This window comes from Pelophylax lessonae (assembly GCF_965119305.1).
Source record: "Pelophylax lessonae genome assembly, chromosome: 4".
Taxonomy (NCBI): Eukaryota; Metazoa; Chordata; class Amphibia; order Anura; family Ranidae; genus Pelophylax; species Pelophylax lessonae.
The window spans coordinates 167,207,180-167,230,471 of NC_138771.1; the positions used below are offsets into that span (position 1 = coordinate 167,207,180).

Sequence of the window (23,292 nt, forward strand, 5' to 3'; positions counted from 1 at the left end):
CCCTGTGCGGCCGCACAGCTCGCACACCCCAAAGGCCGGCCCTGTTTGCCTACCCCCTTCTCCTCCTACAGATCCTGCACCTCTCTGTGTAGCCACAACCCCACCTTGTCTCCGCCTCCCCTGGTCTCAGAATTCAGCAGACTCTGTAAGCTGACTCCAGCCCTCCTCTGGTCCTCCTCCAGACCCTGCACTTTTTTCTTCCCAGATCCATCCACAATTTCTTCCTGGCAGTCTGGCACAGACTTTTATAAAATAGAGTAGGGACGCTGGTTTATCCTGATGTTGGTCTACAAGAAATTAGAGAACACATTTTTGTGCCTGTGCTTGCGGTCGCCCATTGGGCTGTGTACCATCGCCTTCGTATGCCGGCCAGTAGACAGATGCCAGTGAGGCTGGTGGTCGCACCCGGAGCCCCCCATGCCTGGGTGTTCCTTTATCTTTTCATTTTGCGTGACATGGCGCAGAGAGACATTCTTGGTTATAATTACTTAGGCTGTCTTTTACATTATACATATGCCAATTTTATTGCGCTGCTGCAGAAAGGCTTGTCTTTGCCTACCCCCTTCTCCTCCTACAGATCCTGCACCTCTCTGTGTAGCCACAACCCCACCTTGTCTCCGCCTCCCCTGGTCTCAGCATTCAGCAGACTCTGTAAGCTGACTCCAGCCCTCCTCTGGTCCTCCTCCAGACCTTGCACTTTCTTCTTCCCAGATCCATCCACAATTTCTTCCTGGCAGTAGCACAATGTAAAGGGGTGCATTGTGATGTAAGGAATGTTGGGTGACTCTTGATTTATGATGGTGGGGGGCTCTTGACATCTCATGTAAGGGAGCGCTGGGTGCTCTGGACATCTAATCTTACAGATATAACCAGCCCTTTGAGGGCAACCATAATGCTGATGCGGCCCGCAATAAAATTGAGTTTGACACCCCTGCCTTAGAATGTCTTTAGATTTTACCCTGTCAAGTGTCCTATGCTTCTGGTTACATTTCTATAATAACTGATACCTTGCTCCTAAGGTATCAGTAATTATATATCAAATATATGTACCATGGCTAAAGAACAGACTTTTTTCTGAGTCTGCTCTCAGACTTATACACAAGGGGGAAGGTTACACGATATCAAACCATGTAACAAAAGGATGTAGTCACCCTATAAACATTGTAAAAGCTTTTTACAGCAGGCTACAATGTATGTATCTCTACTACTGCCTGATAGCGGAGAAAACATGCACTATCATTGGGCCTGGCTGTCAGCAGCTTAGCGCTGCTCTAATCATTCAGAGGACCTATTAATGTTACAATGTTGTTATGGCATGCAGTTACGTTTTTGATTCCTCCGTTCCAATTATATTATTTCACTGTATAAAAACTTACAACCATGTACCATGCTTGTAGATCAACGCCAACATCAACTTTGTCCCCATATTGTAGTATGAAAAGAAAAGAAAAAGGGGTAACCAATGGGCTTTTTTTCCACCATTTAGATCTACCTACAGATTGAATTTTACTAAGTATTGAACAAAAGGTAATTTTTTATTAAAAATGATAGCCAGTTTTTATATATCACTAGAATGTACACTCGCTGGCCACTTTATTAGGTACAACTTACTAGTACTGGTGTAGGACCCCCTTTTGCCTTCAGAACTGCCTTCATTCTTCATGGCACAGATTCAAAAAGGTGCTGGAAACATTCCTCAGAGATTTTGGTCCATTTTGACACTTGCTGCAGATTTGTCGGCTGCACAACCATGATGCAAATCTCCTGTTACACCACATCCCAAAGGTACTCTATTGGATTGAGATCTGGTGACTGTGGAGGTCATTGGAGTACAATGAACTCATTGTCATGTTCAAGAAACCAGTGGTGAGATGATTTGAGCTTTGTGACATGGTGCATTATCCTGCTGGAAGGAGCCATCAGAAGATGGGTACATTGTAGTCATAAAGGGATGGACATGGTCAGCAACAATACTCAGGTAGGCCGTGGCGTTTAACCACTTCCAGACCGCCCGCCACAGTTATACGTCAGTACTTTGACGTCAAATACCGGGGTTATGGCAGCAGATAGCTGCCATAACCCCGGTATTTTTTTACTGGGCGGGCGGTCGGTCCGCTGTAACATAAAAGTGGTCCCAGCGGTGGATTCACTTTTATGGGCGGCGGAAGAGGTGCCCCCTCCCACCGCTTCCCGGTCATTTTCCCTGCTTACCAGAGCCGTCGGTAGTGGGGAAAGCAATCAAATGATGTCCAAGGCAGGAAGTCGAGTGAGGGCAAGCTGGCCCCCATTTGACTCTATGGCCTTGGAGGACTGGAGCGACGCCATACGTCGCTTCCTCCCAACGGCCTTAAGAGGCCCATTTTTTTCATCGTGAAAAAAAGGCCTTTTTTTTGCTTTTTAGTGTAGATGTGAGATCTGAGGTCTTTTTGACCCCAGAGCTCACATTAAAGAGCACCTGTCCTGCCTATTTCTTACAAGGGATGTTTATATTGCTTCTAATAGAAATAAAAAATTATCAAAACATTTTTTTTTAATGGGACAGTGTAAACGAAATAAAAATTGAAAGCGCCCCGTCCCTCTGAGCTTACACGCAGAAGCAAACGGTGTTAAAACCACACATGTGAGGAATCACCGTGATCGTTAGAGTGAGAGCAATAATTCTAGCCCTAGACCTCCTCTGTAACGCTAAACTGGTAACCTGTAGAACTTTTTAAATCCTTGTCTATTTATAAGTACCAATGTTTATTGCCATTCCACGAGCGTGCGCAATTTTGAAGCATGACATGTTGGGTATCTATTTACTTGGTGTAACATTATCTTTCACATTATAGAAAAAATTGGGATAACTTTACTATTTTGTTTTTTTAAAGGCGGGGTGAAATGTATTTTTTTTTAAAAAATTGCAATTAAAAGACTGCTGCACAAATACCGCGTGACAAAAAATTATTGTAATGACCGCCATTTTATTCTCCAGAGTCTTTGCTAAAAAATATATATACATATATATATAATGTTTGGGGGTTCTAAGTCAAAAAAGCAAAAAATTGTGATTTTAAATTAGAAGCAACAAGTGTCAGAAATAGGCCTGGTCCTTAACAATGCTCAATAGGTATTAAGGGGCCCAAAGTGTGCCAAGAAAATATCCCCCACACCATTATACCACCACCTCCAGCCTGAACCGTTGATACAAGGCAGGATGGATCCATGCTTTCATGTTGTTTATGACAATTTCTGAACGTACCATCCAAATGTTGCAGCTGAAATTGAGACTCATCAGACCAGGCAACGTTTTTCCAAACTTCTATTGTCCAGTTTTGGTAAACCTGTGCGATTTTCAGCCTCAGTTTCCTGTTCTTAGCTGACAGAAGTGATACCCGGTGTGGTCTTCTGCTGCTTTAACGTTCAATGTGTTGAGAGATGGTATTCTGCATACCTTGGTTGTAACGAGTGGTTATTTGAGTTACTGTTGCCTTTTTTATCATCTTGAACCAGTCTACCCATTCTCCTCTGACATCAACAAGGCATTTTCCTCCACACAACTGCCGCTCACTGGATATTTTCTCTTTTTCAGACCATTCTCTGTAAACCCTAGAGATGGTTGTGCTTGAGAATCCCAGTAGATCACCAGTTTTGTAAATACTCAGACCACCCCGTCTAGCACCAAAAACCAAGCCACATTTAAAGCAACTTAAATCTCCTTTCTTTCCCATTCTGATGCTCAGTTTGAACTTCAGCAAGTCCTCTTTACCATGTCTAGATGCCTAAATGCATTGTGTCGCTGCCATGTGATTGGCTGATTAGCAATTTGTGTTACCAAGCAATTTAACTTAATGTGTACCTAATAAAGTGGCTGGTGAGTGTGTATCTACAATGTCACTCTATCAAGTGATAATTCTGCCATCAATTTAAGCATTTAAGCACTTGTAATAATTAACATAACATAATTAAAATAAATAATAGTTAAAATAGTATATGTATCATGGGATAAGCCCCAATGTGTGTAAATAATTGACACAATCTCCTAATCTATTGTACTATGCTGGAACTTTTTTTTTTTTTTAAAGATCCTGTAATTTATTATTTATACACATTGGGACTTTTTTCACATGGTGGTAGATAGTTCACAGAAGTGCTACCTTTATGATTTCAACATTTATATGGACTTTATATCAGGGTCTTTCGTGTGCAACTTCCATTATTGATAGTCTTTGTTCAGATTATTGTTACACAAACTGCAGATTTTTGTTGTTTTCACTACTTGTGATATAATATGATAATATTATTTTATGTATTTTATATATATTATATATATGAAATACATAATATATATATATATATATGTATATATATATATATATATATATATATATATATATATATATATATAAAATGTATTTTTGACATACAGTATTTACTAAATCTGCTGCATTCTTACAGGCTCACTGTGTCAGTGAAGAAGGAGAGTAATATTACTATTACAGTAGATGATAACATGACTTTCCTGATAATCATGCATCGTGTATGGAAGAATCATCCTGTCAATGTAGACTTCCTTGGACTCTACTTTCCTTCTAGTCACTCATTTTCTGATGGGGCGCACGGTTTAATAGGTAAGCCATGATGTACTATATGGGCAAGGCCAATTCAATTACTGAGAAGTTAAAGTATAAATGTCTCCATTTGTCAAAATGATATTAAAGTTGGTTTTTTTTTAAATAAAAGAGGTCATACTTACCTGCTCTGTGCAGTGGTCCCTTACCTCCTCTGCTGGAGTTCCCCGCCAGCGATCTCTGCTCCTCCTTTACGCGGGTGCCCCCATAGCAAACTGTATGCTATGGGGGCACCCATGCAGGGACACTCCCGAACAAGGCTGTGTGAGTCCATAGACACCCCCCCCCCCCCCCCCCCAAAATTTGACTGACACCAGCAGGAGCCTATGGACACCAGCAGGAGGCTATGAACACCAGCAGGAGCCTCCCGCTGCTACCTGTGTCTTCTGTGAGACCAAGAAGTGAAGCGATAAGAGCTGCAGTGGGGACAGTGCTGTATGGCTGACCGGACTCAGGTAAGTGTCTGGGGGGGGGGGGGCACGGTTAGTGGGCATTTTTTTTTACCATTAGTGCAGGGAATGCATTAAGGTAAAAGTTAGACTTTAGAACCACTTTAATTTACCAAAATGACCAATAGCTGGTCATTCCCTGGCTATCCCTATTCCTTATTAGACCCTGATGAAATTTCATTTTTTATGGTAAACTTTCTTTGTTTTCTCTTCTGTCCTGAAATAGACTGTAGGCAGATTAAAGAGGGCAACATCTAAAAAGCACATTCAGTACAACTTTCTAATACAAATATACATTTTCTCCATATTTGTCACTGACGAGTGTAGAAAACAATGACTACCGATCTGCCCAATATCGGGTGAGCTCCTAACTTCCTGTTGTGGTAGGCAGACAAAGCTGCCTCTGCTGCTCTGAGATTTCAAGCATCATTGCCAGACTAGTTTAAGAAAGAGAATTGGTATATGAGGGGGACCAACGATGAGAATGTAAGTAAGGGAGTAAGGGTTATGAGGATAAATAGATGGGGGGGGGGGAGTTCTGTAGTACAGCAGTGGAGTACTCAGGCAGGACTGGTAACTTGAGAGTTCAGTGCAACAGAGGCAGTATTGTCAGCCGACAACAGGGGGTTGGGAACTCACCACATCTATTGTTTTTGCATTTTACCCACCCATACACTTTAAATAGCCTTTTCAATTATTTAATTTTAAATATTCTTGTAAAAGATATATTTATATATTTTCAGTATGTGTTGTAGTGTATCCCTAGCCAAAATATATGTTTTTTAAATTTTGCATAGAGTAGGGAAGGGTTAGAACCTCTATTAGGTTTTTTATTGCTGTCTGTGTTCATGTTGGGATAACCTGGTGACCTTTGTTCCTGAGACAGAAAGAAAACCCAACCGGCAAAGTGAAAATAAAGTCTTGTTTTTTATTGTTTAAAAATAACATGTTATACTTACCTGTTCCGTACAGTGGTTTGCACAGAGCAACTCATATCCTCCTCTTCTCGGGTCACCCACTGGTGCTCCTGGCCCCTCCCTCCTGTCTAGTGCCCCCATAGCAAGCAGCTTGCTATGGGGGCACTTGAGCCAAGCCGCTGCTGTGTCCATACAGACACAGAGTCGTGGCTCAGCCACATCCCCTCTCTCTCCTAATTGAGTTTGATTGACAGCGGGAGCCAATGGCGCCCACTGCTGGCTCAGCCAATGATGGAGAGTCCCTGGACAGCCGAGGCTCTCGTGCAACACTGCTAGATCGAGATGGAGCTCAGGTAAATATTAGGGGAACTGAGGGGGGCTGATACACACAGTTTTTTTTTTATTTTAATGCCTAGAATGCATTAAGATAAAAAAAAACCTTCTGCCTTTACAACCACTTTAAGCCAGCCATACATGGATTGAATTTCAATCCATGTATGGGCAGGCTGGTTGTACAAAAGTCGATCTACCAATTGACTCCTCTCCAACCTGCAAGTCTCCCCACCATCAGAAAACAAAAGCTCAGTGGAAAGGATTCTTCCATGTACCACAAGTGTGTTGATGGAGTATCTGATTCACTTTTTTTTCCTTCTGCCCACTGGTTGGAAAAAAAAAAAAGACAAATGTATAGGCTGCTTTACAGTTGTCAATAGAACAAGGGATGGTGATACTTTTTCCAGTGACGACTGTCTAAGAGATCTGCGGTTACTTCATATTGTGTCTATAGGACAGGATTTGAAAACTTCCCAACATTGCAAAGCGAAATAAAAATCCCCACAGGAGGTGGAAGAGATGGAAAGCGGCATTAAGAAAAACCTGTACTGACCTATACAGGTTTCTCCTAATATGTGGACTGCACATACGTGCCTTTTAGTTTGCTGTATCTTTTGTTTTATGTTTCTGCGTCAGATGACGTCCTTAGTTGGCAGTGGTTATACTGGGATGATGACTTCAGCTACAAGCATCATCCCGGTATTAAAATTTTCAGCCAATGATGCTCTGTACTGCAGAAGTTATTAGAGTGGCAGCCACTTGATCACTTCTGTGGGCAGCAAAAGGAGGTCCCCTCCCGCCGCCTCTCCAGGGCTCTGACGTCTAATCACGGAGCCTGGAAGTGCTCTGACCAGTTGAGATAGAGGAAATGACTTTGTTTCTCCCTCTCTGTGACACCGGGAACGGGAAGACACAATGATTTTGCCACTTACAGTTCCGCCTGTTCACCTGGTCATTATCAGCCGATCTGTGTCTGATTGGCTGCATTGGAAACCATTAGGAGGACTTGTCACGGCCCATGCTGTCACAGTTCCATGGAAGTCCTGCGCACATATGTAAACGGTGATCACACTACAAGTGAGGTATCGTCGCAAATGTCAGAGCAAGAATTATAATCCTAGGTCCAGACCTCTTCTGTAATGCTAAACTGGTAACGTGTAAAAAATTTTAAAGCGTTGCAGCATACTCAATTTTAAAGAATGACATGTTAGGTATCTATTTACTCAGCAGAACATCTTTTACAAATTGGGTATTATTTCGTGTTTGTGAGCAATAGAATTCAATAAAGTGTATTTTGTTTGAAAGACTGCTGTGCATAAACCGTGTGACAATAAAAAAAAAACGACAAAACCCATCATTTCATTCTAGAGGGCCTCCGCTAAAAAAAAAAAAATATAAATACATATATATATAAATACACTGCTCCAAAAAATTAAAGGAAGAGTTTCAAAGCATATCAGCTCTGAATGGGGAAAAAAAATCTCATGCTGGTTATCTATGCTGATATGGACTGGGTAATGTGTTAGGAAGGAAAGAATGCCACATCTTTTAATAGAATCCAAAATGATCAACCTACAGAGGGCTGAAGACACCCCAAAAATAAAAGTGAAAAAATGATTCAGCAGGCTAGTCCATTTTGCTGAAATTTAATTGCAGCAACTCAAAATGGTACTCAGTAGTTTGTATGGCCCCCAGGTGCTTGTATGCATGCCTGATAACGTCATGGCATGCTCCTAATGAGACAACGGATGGTGTCCTGGGGTATTCCCTCCCAGATCTGGACCAGGGCATAATGTTCCAGAGGTGGTCTACTGGATTTAGGTCAGGCAAGCGTCGGGTCCATTGAATAGAATAAATTCCTTCATCTTCCAGGAACTGGCTACATACTCTGACCACATGAGGCCAGGCATTGTTGTGCACCAGGAGGAACCCAGGACCCACTTCACCAGCATAGGGTCTGACAATGAGCCCAAGGATTTCATTCCAATACCTAATGGCAGTCAATATGCCATTGTCTAGCCTGTAGAGATCTGTGTGTCCCTCCGTGGATATACCTCCCCACACCATCACTGACCCACCTCCAAACCGGTCACGCTGGACAATGTTACAGGCAGCATAACATTTCTCCATGGTTTCTCCAGACCCTTTCACATCTTTCATGTGCTCAGGGTGAACCTGCTCTCATCTGTGAAAAGCACAGGGTGCCAGTGGCGGACCAGCCAATTCTGGTGTTCAATGGCAAATGCCAATCAAGCTCTACAGTGCGGGGCAGTGAGCACAGGACCCACTAAAGGACGTTGGACCTTCATTAAGTGTTTCTGACTGTTTGGTTTGGAGACATTCACACCAATGACCTGCTGGAGGTCACTTTGTAGCGCTCTGGCAGTGCTCATCCTGTTCCACCTTGCACAAAGAAGCAGATACCGGTCCTACTGATGGGTTAAGGACCTTCTACAGCCCTATACAGCTCCCCTAGAGTAAATGCCTGTCTCCTGGAATCTCCTCCATGCTCTTGAGACTGGGCTGGGAGACACAGCAAACCTTCTGGCAATGGCACATACTGATGTACCATCCTGGAGGAGCTGGAATGCCTGTGCAACCTCTATAGGGTCCAGGTATCACCTCATGCTATCAGTAGTGACACTGACCCTAGCCAAATGCAAAACTAATGAAAAAAAAGTCAGAAAAGATGAGTAGGGAAATAAAATTCAATGGCCTCCACCTGTAAAACCATTCTGTTTTGGAGGTTGTCTCATTGCTACCCATCTAGTGCACCTGTTAACCACTTAAGCCCCGGAGGATTTGGCTGCTAAAGGACCAGGGGTTTTTTTGCGATTTTTTACTGCGTGACTTTAACGGACAATTGCGCGGTCGTGCGACGCTGTACCTAAACGAATTTGACGTCCTTTTTTTCCCACAAACAGAGCTTTCTTTTGGTGGTATTTGATCACCTGTGCGATTTTTTGATCACGCGCTATAAACAAAAAAAGAGCGTAAATTTTGCAAAAATAACAATATTTTTCACATTTTTTTATATGAAATTCCCCAAAAAAAAAAGTAAAAATCAAAATTTTTTAACATTTTTCGGCCAATTTGTTTTATGCTACCTATGTTTGGTAAAAAAAATCGCAAAAAGCGTATTTTGATTGGTTTGCGCAAAAGTTATCGCGTTTACTAACAAAGAGAAAGATTTTTGTCATTTTTGGTGTTTTTTTTTTTAACGCATAATGGCGGCGATCTGCGATTTTTTTTTCGGTACTGCGACATTGCGGCGGACAGATCGGACCCTTGACTGACATTTTTGACACTTTTGGGGTTACCAGTGACATTACTGCAGTAATCAGTGCTATACATATGCACTGTTACTGCAAAAATGACACTGGCAGGGAAGGGGTTAACTTTATTGGACAGGGAGGGGTTAAGTGTGTCCTAGGGGCGTGCTTTCTACTGTGTAGGGACATGGCTATTGGTGTAAAAGCAAAGATCAACCGTTCTACATAGTAGAACGGTCAGATCTTCACTTTTACACAGGGAGAACTGACAGGCAGCTTGTTTACACAAGCTGCTCTGTCTTTCTCCCTTCACAGGAGCGATCGTAGTGTGGCCGGCGGACATCGAGTCCGCCGGTCACACGCACTGACTTGCCTGTGAACGAGCCGCGGCGGAGCGCGCGCCTCGACGGGCGCGCGCCCGCCCGCGATAGGCTCGCAAGTCAGTGACAGGCGAGTGACGTACCGATACGTCACTCTGCCTGGCCGGGGCTGACCGCCGCAGTATATAGTCGTGCGGCGGTCGGCAACCGGTTAATTTCATAAACACCAAAGCACCTAAAACTGATTAACAACCCCCTCTGCTACTTAACTGATCAGATCAATATCCCAGTAGTTTAATTGACTTGATACTATACTCTGATTAAAAAGTGTTCCCTTAATTTGAGCAGTGTATAATGTTTGGGAGCTCTTAAGTAATTTTGTAGCAAAAAAATTAGATCTTTACTTTGAAGTGTCAAAATTGTACAAGAAAATACAGCTCCAAACAAGATCCAAAATGGCCCTGTTACTAGGACACAAGCAGCTTCTCAAGGAAACCGCCTAGCCTCATTTTATTGCTAGGACTCAGGCAGCTTCTCAAGGAAAGCTGCCAAGCATTCGCTGTTGCTAGGATGCAGGCAACTATTGCCACCTAGTGTTCTCCATTGCTAGGAAAAACACAGCTCTTGTACTTCAATAGAGTACATTTGTGCAATATGTATATAAAAGGTTTACATGTGTACAAACACGAAATATGATCCAAATGCAGGACTTTAGGAAGTTTTCTTAACTTTTTTTTTTTTTCTGCACTTAACACTGTGCAAGTTTACTGATCTTTATGCAGATGTGTGCCTAGGCCTTAAAGAAAACAGCTCAAGTACAGTCAGATCCATGTATATATATATATATATAATCATAAAAATGCTGTGTCTTGTGGTCATGAGCAAAAGCCCTTAAAGTCAGCTGGACAGCCAGGGAACGAACATTTTCAGAGGTATAGGTAAGAAATAGTAGGCCTCCTGACAAGATTTGCTAAGACTTACCTGTATGCAAACATAATCAGCATGTGTCTTTGACAGTGGCTTGGAATATTTATTACTGGAGTCATAAAACCAAAAGAAAAAGAATATTGCTTTACATGTACCAATATAATATGCCTACAAAGGGAGTCTAACTGCAAGTAATTTGTCTTCATTAATTTAGGCCAGTTTATGAAGGAGCCAGAAGTAAGTGTCTATGATGTGCGAGAGGGTACTGATCCAGAGAAACCAATCGCTACCATGAATGTAAAAGGAAATAAGATGACAGTAACAAGGTTAGTATATAATATTATTACTGAAAAAATAAATACAAAAAACAGTTCTTACAAGTAGTGTACAACATGAATGTGAGGACAAGCATTGGGTCACCTAATGATTTGGCGAATGGGGAAACTTTTGACTGATTTCCCCCCCCCCCCCCCCCCATCATTTGATTAAATGCTGCTAGGAAAGAACCTCTGCGATACATGGAGAGGGGTGGGAGGGTCTGCAGAATGGCACCATGTTTCATGTTACAACCTAAGAAAATTGAGATGTATGTAAACCCTAACAATGATTATTTATTTTTTGCTCACTATTGGTCTGCTAAGTATATGTCTGTGCCAAATGCAAAAAAAAAAAGACCTGTTATTCACGTCCGAAATTCAAAGCAGTATTCTGTCCAGTTCTCACTTCCTCTGTTCAGTAATTAGCCCTCCCAGTCCTTATGTTCAGACAGCAGAATGATTAGCCTTTATTATGTTGTGGAGATGGTAGAGTAGGTGGATGAGTAGTTTGGCAATCTGGGCAGGGTTGACAAAACTCAACCCAACACAGGACATACATACATATTCACTATATTGTCAAAGGTATTGGGACACCTGCCTTTACATGCACATGAACTTTAATGGTATCCCAGTCTTAGTCTGTAGGGTCCAATATGGAGTTGGCCCACGCTTTGAAGCTATACCAGCTTCAACTCTTCTGGGAAGGCTGTCCATAAGGTTTAGGAGAAAAAAGAGGGGTGGCTGTACATCCCAAAATAAAAGCAATTCCTTTATTTAAACATCCTTAAAATGGTGTATTAAGACATACACATAGCTCACAGCCGATCAGTACACACATTTCACACTCCTGTGCTTACTGATTGCTCCAGGTGAAAGTTCCCAAATATGACCACAGATTGACAGGGGAGATCAACGGTTTAAAAAAATAAACACTGAAAAAGCAATAGCATCTCCACAAGTGATCACAACCTAATCTGTTGCGGTCCATCATGTGATAATTACTCCTGCTAGTAAAGTCACTATAATAAAAGAAAAATGTATATATGCGCACATAGACATTGTCACAGGACCAAATAAACGATGTTCCCCATACATGGTAAAAGCTGAGCGAAATCTAATGAAAACATACAAAGGAAAACTAAATAAAAGATGTTAAAAAAAAAAAAAAAAAGGGAAATAAAACAGACAATGTACTAAAACCACTACTTATGATTGGTATAGGATTGTCCGCCACATATAATTAAATCTGGATAGATATTTTAAAACTATATCATAGAAAAAAATCTCCAAAAAAAACCCAGATTATTGCGTGGCTCATGCATGGATATCCCAGAAGGACACCGACATGCAAACTCTCCAGTGATATCCATGAAAGAAAAAAAAAACCCAATGTAGAAAACATCATCATTCTAAATACATTATATTGTCAAAAGTATTGGGACCTTAATGGCATCCCAGTCTTAGTTGGTAGGGTTCAGTATTGAGTTGGCCCACCCCTTGCAGTTATAACCGCCTCAACTCTTCTGGGAAGGCTGTCCACAAGGTATAGGAGTGTCTATGGGAATGTTTGACCATTCTTCCAGAAGTCAGGCACTAAGGTTGGGTGAGAAGACCTGGCTCGCAGTCTCTGCTCTAATTCATCCCAAAGGTGTTCTATTGGGTTGAGGTCAGGACTCTTCTGTGCAGGCCCAGTTAAGTTCCTCCACCCCAAACTCACTCATCCATATCTTTATGGACCTTCTTTTGTGCACTGGTCTAAATCATTTGGTGGAGGGGGATTATGGTGTGAGGTTGTTTATTTTATTTTTTTTAGGGGTTTGGCTTGGCCCTTTCGTTCCAGTGAAGGGACCTCTTAAGGCATCTGCATTCCAAGACATTTTGGACAATTTCATGCTCCCAACTTTGTAGGCACAGTATGGGGGTTTTATTCAATATAAAAAGTGACCCACCGATATATTTATTTTTCCTACTTCCTATTCCTGACAGCGCCACTTACCTCCACATCCACCCATATTTGTTAAATATAGCTTGCTATATTTTGAGGTAGGCTGCAGTCATATATAATTTTTCCCATCAGCGCGGAAATCTTTTACCACTTACAGTATGGGGGTGTCCCCTTTCTGTTCCAACATGACTGCGTACCAGTTCACAAAGCAAGGTAGAGCTGTAGCTGTTATAGCTGCAAAGGGTGGGCCAACTCAATATTGAAAACTAAGGACTAAGACTGGGATGCCATTAACATTCATGGGCATGTAAAGGCAGGCTCCCAATACTTTTGGTAATATAGTGTGTGTGTGTGTATCCATTGCCCTGACATTTCATGAAGTGTATCCTGTGCATTCCTTTGTGGCAAAATGAGCACTGTCTGCAATGATGTTTTGGATAGGGTAGAGAAAGGTTAGACCCTCTGTCAAGATTTGCCCTTCTCTTTGCAATAGTGACCATTATCAGTAAGAATGCAAGGGTAAATACAAAATTGTAGTTATCCCCAAAACAGGAGGTAAAGGAAAATCTTTCAAGCAGAACATCTGTTCCAAGGAAAACTTTCAAAGAAGGGAATATACCTCCTTGGGAGTGTTCTTCTAACTTCCTGTTTCATCCCTGGGAAAGGAATGGAAGGAATATTCTCCCAATGGTACAAAGACAACAAACAAATAAACTGACAGATGTTGTAACCCTTCTCTACTCTATCCAAACCAAATACAAAGTTTTGGCAGTAAGGCCCTTTTTACATGGACTTACCAATCTGGACTGACATTTTTTTCACGCGGACCCGATCGGACGATACATTCCTCTCTACGGAAGGGCAGGTGTCAATGGACATGTCTCTGTTGACACCAGACATCCGATCCTGTCCGTTAAAAACAGACAGATGGGGATCTGTTCCCTGTCTGTTTAGAACAAACGGATGGTGGATGGGATAGCAGTCAGATGGAAATGAACAGGCACAGACACCCCGTAGAGGACAGTGTGCTCTGTCTGTGGTCACTCTGCATCAGCAAAGCAGACGCAAGCCTATCATCCTCCTGCTCGGTGGGGATCAGCTGGGAGATCCCCTGCTGACCAAGTGGATCCACTGGTGGACTCTGCCAGTGTGAAAGGGGCCTACCTTTACTGTTAAATCGGTCATGACTGTCTACCACATTCAACAACTCGCTCATTGGTTAATAGCCAATTCTTACACTACATGTTCTTTGTGATGTAAGGTTATCATACATTCAATAAACACTCTATTAAACTTCAAATTTCAACAAACCTTTGCATCTTTATTATCTACCACTGACAGAATGCGACATAGAACAGCTTTTCTGTGCAAAATACATTTTCTGATTTGGTCTTTCTGTTACAGGGGGATGCAGAAAGAATACCAGCATAACCACCTGCTCGGCACTAAAGTCACTTGCTGGTTTGTACACAATAATGGAAAAGGTTTCATCGACGGATATTACAGAGACTACATGGTACCTCAGCTATACAGCTTCTTAAAACGCCCTTGAGGAGCCCAAACGTAATAGCATGGGATAAATGTTTCTTCCAGTTACAATAAATAGATGAACGTGGTATTACTTTCTATTCCAAATTCTTATTTTCAGTATTATGAGTGAGATTCATATTAATGCTTGGAAATGCAATAGAATAGCACACAGCTTTTTTTAATAGTCGTGGACTTCAATTGGGAAATACCTCATTAAATTTAAATGGCAAAGAAGAATAGTATACACACCCTCAACTTGATAAAAGCCAACGTCCAATGAATGTGAATAAACATATCTTAATTGCAGCCTCATAAAACCAAGCTGCATCATGCTTTCATACAGGAACAGATGTGTTCACTCTTGCTTTATTTATATGAACATGGTGTAAAGTGGTTCAGTTATAATTCATGATATACTGAAATAAAGTCACTGTGTGCTGCCTTTTATGGTTTTATTTATTATTGAAAAAAAATATTTTAACATTTTCCTCAAATCGACAATCTATACCAAAAGCCAAGACTCTGCATGACAAGTGGTACAAAGAGAAAAGGTTGGCATTTAACACTTTCATGTCTATATATTACTGCACACAAACACATACAAGAAGGAAAAAGGGAAAAAAGAGTTCCACCTATATTACGCATCTATCTTCTGGGACTAAGCCGAATGAAAACTTCTTTTAGAAATTAAAATTGCACAGATAGTGGCCAACTGTGGAAATTCTATATCAGTGAAGTAGTGCTCTCTTCAGTAGGTGAGATATAGAAAAATACACAGAAAAAAGTCAGCAGCCGAGAATAAATATGTTTGTTCCTGAGCAAGGAGAAATACATTTATACAAATTATTTGGTAAAAAATAAGTATTTTATTACAGGAAATTCCATTAGAAAATACCTTCCATTACTTTAGTAAGAGATAAACTTCAACAGAGAAGGTAGATGCAAGTTGAGGCTGGCAGCTGACCATCCAAAGTGAATTAACAAATATATACAGTCTATATAAACCCTGACATAGTAGAGTTTTGTATGTTTCCAGCAGATGTGTACACAGTAATCATGCCACCTTAGAAAAATCCTCGTATGGCAGCTCTTCCACCTTACGACCTTTCAAGGGACCCTGGAAATACACATTCATGAAAGAGGTTACACACAAAGAAAAAAAAAAAAAATAATAATTTATATACATACACACACACACACATATATATATATATATATATATATATATATATATATATATATATATATATATATATATATATATACACACACACATATTATATATATATATATATACACACACACACACACACACACACACACACACACACACACATATATATATATATATATATATATATATATATATATATATATATATATATATATATATATATATATATATATATATATATATATATATATATATATATATACACACACACACACACACACACACACACTATCTCAGAAAAGGGAGTACACCCCTCACATTTTTGTAAATATTTTATGTGACAACATTGAAGAGATGACACTTTGCTACAATGTAAAATTAGTGAAATTGTCCGAATTGGGCGCAATTAGCCATTTTCCCTCCCCGGTGTCATGTGACTCGTTAGTGTTACAAGGTCTCAGGTGTGAACGGGGAGCAAGTGTGTTAAAATTGGTGTTATTGCTCTCCCTCTCTTATACTGGTCACTGGAAGTTCAACATGGCACCTCATGGTAAAGAACTGAGGATTTGAAAAAATAATTTTTGCTCTACATAAAGATGGCCTAGGCTAGAAGACCCTGAAACTGAGCTGCAGCACATTGGCCAAGACCATACAGCGGTTTAACAGGACAGGTTCCACTCAGAACAGGCCTCGCCATGGTCGACCAAAGAAGTTGAATGCACGTGCTCAGCGTCATATCCATAGGTTGTTTTTGGGAAATAGACGTATGAGTGCTGTCATGCTGCCAGCATTGCTGCAGAGGTTGAAGGGGTGGGGGGGTCAGCCTATCAGTGCTCAGACCAAATGCCACACACTGCATCAAATTGGTCTGCATGGCTGATGTCCCAGAAGGAAGATAATGCACAAGAAAGCTTGCAAACAGTTTGCTGAAGACAAGCAGACTAAGAACATGGATTTCTGGAACCATGTCCTGTAGTCTGATGAGACAAAGATAAATGTATTTGGTTCAGATGGCGTCAAGCGTGTGTGGCAGCAACCAGGTGAGGAGTACAAAGACAAGTGTGTCTTACCTACAGTAAAGCATGGTGGTGGGAGTGTCATGGTCTGGGGCTGCATGAGTGCTGCCAGCACTGGGAAGCTACAGTTCATTGAGGAAACCATGAATTCCAACATGTACTGTGACATACTGAAGCAGAGCACGATTCCCCCTCCCTTCGGAGAGACTAGGCCACAGGGCAGTATTCCAACTTAACGACCCCAAAAATACCTCCAAGAAGACTACTGCCTTGCTAAAGAAGCTGAGGGTAAAGGTGATTGACTGGCCAAGCATGTCTCCAGACCTAAACCCTATTGAGCATCTGTGGGGCATGCTCAAAACAAAAGGTGAAGGAGCACAAGATCTCGAACATCCACCAGCTCCGTGATGTCATGGAGAAGTGGAAGAGGACTCCAGTGGCAACCTGTGAAGCTCTGGTGAACTCCATGAAAAAAAGGGTTAAGGCAGTGTTGGAAAATAATGGTGGCCACACAAAATATTGACACTTTAACTTAGGGGTGTACTCACTTTTGTTGCCAGCGGTTTAGACATTAATGGCTGTGTGTTGAATTATTTTGAGGGGACAGAACATTTACACTGTTATACAAGTTGTACACTCACTACTTTACATTGAAGCAAAGTGTCATTTCTTCAGTGTTGTCAAATGAAAAGATATAATAAAATATTTAAAAAAATGTGAGGGGTGTACTCACTTTTGCGAGATACTGTGTATATATGTAGCACTGCCCCCTTAAGAGCTGCTGGTGTTTAACACTTTTGGATTCCCCTGGGTTACCCGTAGCAACTGCAAGCAGAAATCTTAGCACTTTACGTTCTTGGCTCAGTCAATGATCAGTCTAGGGGTAGATGTTTTTGTTGTTTTTATTTTATATTGGAATAGGAGAAGGGATGAGTGAGATACTCCAATGTTTGAACTATTCACAAATCTGAGGACTCTAACTTCAGAATGCAGCAAGGCCGCCGTTTCATCCTGCCACTAGATGAATCGGCGGTAAATGTTCCCGTTTGTATTTCTCTTCAGGGCACTCACCTTGCACCCTCTGTGTACCAGCCAACACCCGTCCACTGATTATACTGCCTGAAGTGGTCCCCTTCCTGGGCAAGATCCTCTGTTCTCAGGATTCTGCTTTCCAGATTCTCGCAGTGCCCCAAGTCCTCCAGTCAGCTCTCCTGGACCTCTGGGCTCAGCTTCAAACTGTTGGTTCACCAGGCCGACTGCCTGGGACCATCACCCTCCACTTCCGAAGAGAAGGCAGCCGCCACCCTCCTTCTGGGACTTTGCTTCCCGCCAAAGACCTCTACCACACTTGCCCCTGGCTTTATATACTGCACCCCACAATGCACCGAGACAACTGTCTGTGCCAATCCCTGGGGCTGTAACAAAGCCTGTGTGTCATTGGCCAGGTTTCCTCCACTGTCCAATGTGCCTCCCCATTGGGCACAGTGAGGACACTCCCTAAGACCATATGAATCACACTGGGCACACTGAGCAGACCTAACTCACAGATCCTGCTCCCTGTTAAGCAGAGTGTAATATAGAATATACTTGCTGCTCCTCTGATAGGCAGAGAGAGAGCCAAAAAAACTATACTCACTCTCTAGCACCTATCTAGGAGGGTGCCACACACACACACGCATATATATATATATATATCCTTTTCCTCTGATGTTCATTGATGGACACAGCTCCTTATCTTCTTGACCCTTGGGTTTATTCTGCTCCCTACAGTAGGACACTAGGCCTATAGGGAAGTCCCAGGGGGTAGTATACTCCCACTTCCTGCTATAGGTCTTCAGTTTTGTAACAAGCAGTGTCAGAAGAACATATAACCCAACTCAATAGAGAAGTAGGTGCTGTGTCTGTCAATGAACATCAGAGAAAAAGATTTTACGGTAAGACAAAAATCCAGTTTTCTTTCGTTCGACGGACACAGCTCCATATCTTATTGACCCTTGGGACGTCCAAAAGCAGTGTCAATATGAGGGATGGGAAGAAAACAGCAATAACACACTTCCCAAAAGGCTAAATGTAGCCAACCAGGTAAAACTGGAGCTCACCTGACAAAAAATACACCCTTAAGCCCCGGAAGATTTTACCCCCTTCCTGACCAGGGGGTTCTTTGCGATTTTTTACTGCGTGATTTTAACGGACAATTGCGCGGTCGTGCGACGCTGTACCTAAACAAATTTCACGTCCTTTTTTTCCCACAAACAGAGCTTTCTTTTGGTGGTATTTGATCACCTGTGCGATTTTTTGATCATGCGCTATAAACAAAAAAAGAGCGTCAATTTTGCAAAAATAATATTTTTCTCTTTCTTTATATGAAATTCCCCCCCAAAAAAAATGTAAAAATCAAATTTTTTTTAACATTTTCGGCCAATTTGTTTTATGCTACATATGTTTGGTAAAAAAAAAAAAAAAAAAAAAAAAAAAAAAAAAAAAAAAAAAAATCGCAAAAAGCGTATTTTGATTGGTTTGCGCAAAAGTTATCGCGTTTACTAACAAAGGGAAAGATTTTTGTCATTTTTGGTGGTTTTTTTTTTAACGAGTAATGGCGGCAATCTGCGATTTTTTTTGCGGTACTGCGACATTGCGGCGGACAGATCGGACCCTTGACTGACATTTTTGACACTATTGGGAGTACCAGTGACATTACTGCAGTAATCAGTGCTATACATATGCACTGTTACTGTAAAAATGACACTGGGCAGGGAAGGGGTTAACTGTATTGGACAGGGAGGGGTTAAGTGTGTCCTAGGGGGCTTGCTTCTAACTGTAGTGGGACATGTCTCCTATTGTAAAAACAGAGATCAACGGTTCTACATAGTAGAACCGTCTGATCTTCATTTTTACACAGGGGAGAATGACAGGTGGCTTGTTTACATAAGCCACCCGCCTTTCTCCCGCTCTACCGACGATCGTAGTGTGACCGGTCACACGCCGGGACTCCTCTGTGAACGAGCCTCAGCGGGCGCGCGCTCGCCCGCTATTGGCTCAAAACCCGTTGACAGGCTAGTGACGTAGATCTACGCCACTCTGCCTGGCCGGGGCTGACTGCCGCAGTAAATATACTGTGCGCAGTCGGCAACCGGTTAAAGGAGTAGGCCTGCACCACCGTCTGCCTGATCCATCTGGAAATGGTAGTAGCAGACGCGGCCAGCCCCTTATAGGGTCGCTCCTTAAGGACAAATGGAGAATCCGATTTTCGGAACGACTCGGTCGCTGCCAGGTACATCCTGATCGCCCGAACCACATCCAAAGAATGCAAGGCCATCTCTTTAGGGTGCTTAGGCTTAGGACACAGGGAAGGCAACACAATGTCTTAATTTAAAACCAGGAAACCAGAGATGACCGTAGGAAGGAACGACTGGCAGGGACGAAGCACCACTTTGTCTCTGTGAACCACCTGGTAAGGTGAACCACAAGACAATGCAGCCAACTCCGACACCCTGCGCGCAGAAGTAATAGCCACCAAGAAGGCTACCTTCTGGGACAAAGTAAGCAGAGGAAGTTCACTAATATTTTCAAAATACTGTTTCTGAAGAACGGACAGCACCAAATTGAGGTCCCACAGAGGTAACAGAGACCTCAGCGGGGGAACCAGGTGGCGGACCCCCTGAACAAAGGTGTGAACCAAGGAATTTGTGACCAACAGGCGCTGAAAGAAAAAAAAAAAAATCGCCAGGGCTGAAATCTGGTCTTTGATAGTACCCAAGGGCAAACGCTGATCTACACCTCTTTGGAAAAACTCCAAGACACGAGATACCGAAAAGGAAGGAACACCCCCCCCCCCCCCCAAAACTCACAACACGCAATGTACGCCTTCCAAACTCGATGATGAATCTTCCTAGTAGATATTTAACAGCGTAGGAATCACCGAGTCAGACATCCCTCTATCCTTCAGCACCTGGCTTTCAATAGCCAAGCCGTTAGAGCAAGCGACTGTAAAGCAGGATGGAAGTTCAGCTGTTGAGCTAAAAGATCTTCTCTGCGAGGGAGTCTCCAAGGGACATCAGCAACCAACCGTACCAAGACCTGCAAGGCCACTCCGGGGCCACTAGGATGACCAGAATCCCTTCTGCCTCGATTCTTCGCAGGAGTCTCAGCCGGTGAGTTAACGGAGGAAATACGTATACTAGACGATACTGGCCCCAAGAGCGTCTGTGGCGTCGGCCAGAGATTCCCGAGACCTTGCTATGAACCTCTGCACCTTCCTGTTGAGACGGGAGGCCAATAGGTCCACATCAGGAGTCCCCCACCGGAGACACAGTTTATGAAACAACTCCGGGTGGAGAGACCATTCTCCCTAATCCAACGTCTGCCGACTGAGGTAGATCGCCTGCCAATTTTCCAACCCTGGAATATGCACAGCAGAGATGACTGGAACAAAGCGTTCGGTCAACCTTAGAATACCTATACTATTTCCTGGGCTGCTAGGGCACTTTTGGTGCCCCCTTGATGATGGACATATGCCACGACCGTAGCATTGTCTGAATGAATCCTTACCGGGTGCCCCTGCAGATGATCCATCTATTGGGTCAGGCAAAGCCAGATCGCCTGAATTTCCAGGATATTGATCGGCTGGCTGGACTCCTTCACAGATCAAACCCCATGACCACAATACGTGCCCAAGACACCTCCCCACCCGGACAGCCTGGCATCCATGGTCACCACCGTCCAGTACAGGGGGAGAAAGGATTTTCATTGTCGAAGCGCCGGAGAGCGGAGCCACCAGATCAGGGATCCCCTCATACCCCGCTCAACAGGATCAGATTGTCTAGAGACTGTGGGTTATTGTTCCTTTCGGCAAGAATCTCCTTTTTCAGAAACCTGGCATGGAACTGAGCAAAACGGAACCGCCTCAAAAAGGTGGAAACCATAAAGCCCAGTACTTGCATACAAGTCCTGAGAGATGACCGCCAGCCAGACAACAGGTGCTGTATCGCATCCTGGAACTTCTGGAGTTTCACCTAGGCTAATGGCGTGTCCAGGGTCAGGCCCAGATAGTCCAGCTTGGTGGACAGGACCAGAACAGGTTTTTGGAAATTCAGTTTCCATCCGAACTCAAAAAGTTTGCACCGAAATGTTCAGACTGTCTTTGAAGGCATTCGGAGATTCTGCTCGCAGAAGGAGATCGTCCAACAATCCCCTTCTGCAATGCTAACACTGGGGCCAAAACTTTTGCGAACACCCGAGGAGCTTAGGCGAGACCAAAGGGTAATGCCACAAATTGATAGTGCTCCTCGCCCATGGCAAAGCGGAGGAAACGCTGATGCCCGACATTATATTTTTGGGATATGAATCCCATATTGGGGACCCAGACAGTGCGTTTGGGGGAACCCCACTGACTCGTGACAATGTTGCCAAAATAGGCAGAAAGGGAAACACCTTTGCCGCTTTGGGGGCTCTGCGGGTACCAAATTGCACCTGCGCAGCCGACGCAGCAGTAGCTGCGTCCTCCAATTTCAACATTTCCCACACTAATACAATCAGCGCATCCACTAGCGCTTTTTCATGCACCGCTGTAGTGGAAGAGGATTCATCCTCACTATCAGAGCACTCAGTGTGGGTGGACGCAGACCCACTAAGGTGACTTGCGTCTGTCTACGGCAGCCAAATCAACCTCAGAATTTGAAGAGACAGATGCAGATGAAGGCGGAGGACACTTTTTGCACATCCTCTTTTGGAGGGCCATATCTACTTTAGAGACCAGTGACTGCAGGGCCATCGTCATAGCAGACAAGGCAGACTGGGACCCCACGGGCCCCGTAGCCTCTGAGAGGGGGTCAGGTGGTTACACATGCTCCAGGGACTCAATGGTTAACCTGGGGACCTCCAGTAAGAAGTGTAAAAATTGATGTTAAAAGTTCCGCCCACCGCTGCACCACAAGTCCCAGCGCCTCAAATACCGCTATAGCAGAAACCCCCTCTGCATAGCAAGAGAGCCAGGCTGCACTCTGTGCGGCAATCAAAGAGGAAGAGGAAGTTCAGGATCTGCCACTAGAGGCCCACCATAGATTCGCCGCTCCATAGGCTTCAAAAACATGGCCGCCGTGTGATAGCAATGGTAAACTACAAGAAAATGGCCACCGGACAACACAAACATGGCCGCTGATTATACATGCAGTCACCCACGGCAAAATGGCAGCTACACGCGGCTCCCCGTACTCCCAGGTACACTTGGACAGTAAGGGGGGGGGACCCCGTTAGGGACCCTCACCAGGACCACAACCCCCCCAAAAAACCCAAAAAAAAAAAAACGCAATTTGCGCAGAGGGACCCGGAAAGTGAGGAGGAGCAACATGAGGGAAGGGCAGTCGGGGGTCCGACCAATCCAGGGAGGGGCCCACATCCACCCTGAAAAGCCACCAGAAAGAGGGGGGACACTACTCTCCACATCCTGGGACCGGGCACCGCTCCAGATAGACCACCACACCATC

The 23,292-nt window shown here is 43.2% G+C and overlaps 2 protein-coding genes across 2 annotated transcripts in view; one reads left to right on the forward strand and one right to left on the reverse strand.

Annotated features, from left to right (window-relative positions):
• Nucleotides 1-14,658, forward strand: part of ITIH2 (inter-alpha-trypsin inhibitor heavy chain 2) — a 64,894-nt gene extending 50,236 nt beyond the window's left edge. The window contains exons 19-21 of the mRNA XM_082255135.1: nucleotides 4,438-4,610; nucleotides 11,043-11,154; nucleotides 14,495-14,658. Of these exons, the coding sequence (XP_082111261.1) occupies nucleotides 4,438-4,610; nucleotides 11,043-11,154; nucleotides 14,495-14,642 (433 nt within the window). The 3' untranslated portion in view covers nucleotides 14,643-14,658. The remainder of the gene's footprint in view (nucleotides 1-4,437; nucleotides 4,611-11,042; nucleotides 11,155-14,494) is intronic.
• Nucleotides 14,659-15,088: 430 nt separating this feature from the next.
• KIN (Kin17 DNA and RNA binding protein) overlaps nucleotides 15,089-23,292 on the reverse strand; it is a 57,587-nt gene continuing 49,383 nt past the window's right edge. The window contains exon 13 of the mRNA XM_082255136.1: nucleotides 15,089-15,737. Within this exon, the coding sequence (XP_082111262.1) occupies nucleotides 15,675-15,737 (63 nt within the window). The 3' untranslated portion in view covers nucleotides 15,089-15,674. The remainder of the gene's footprint in view (nucleotides 15,738-23,292) is intronic.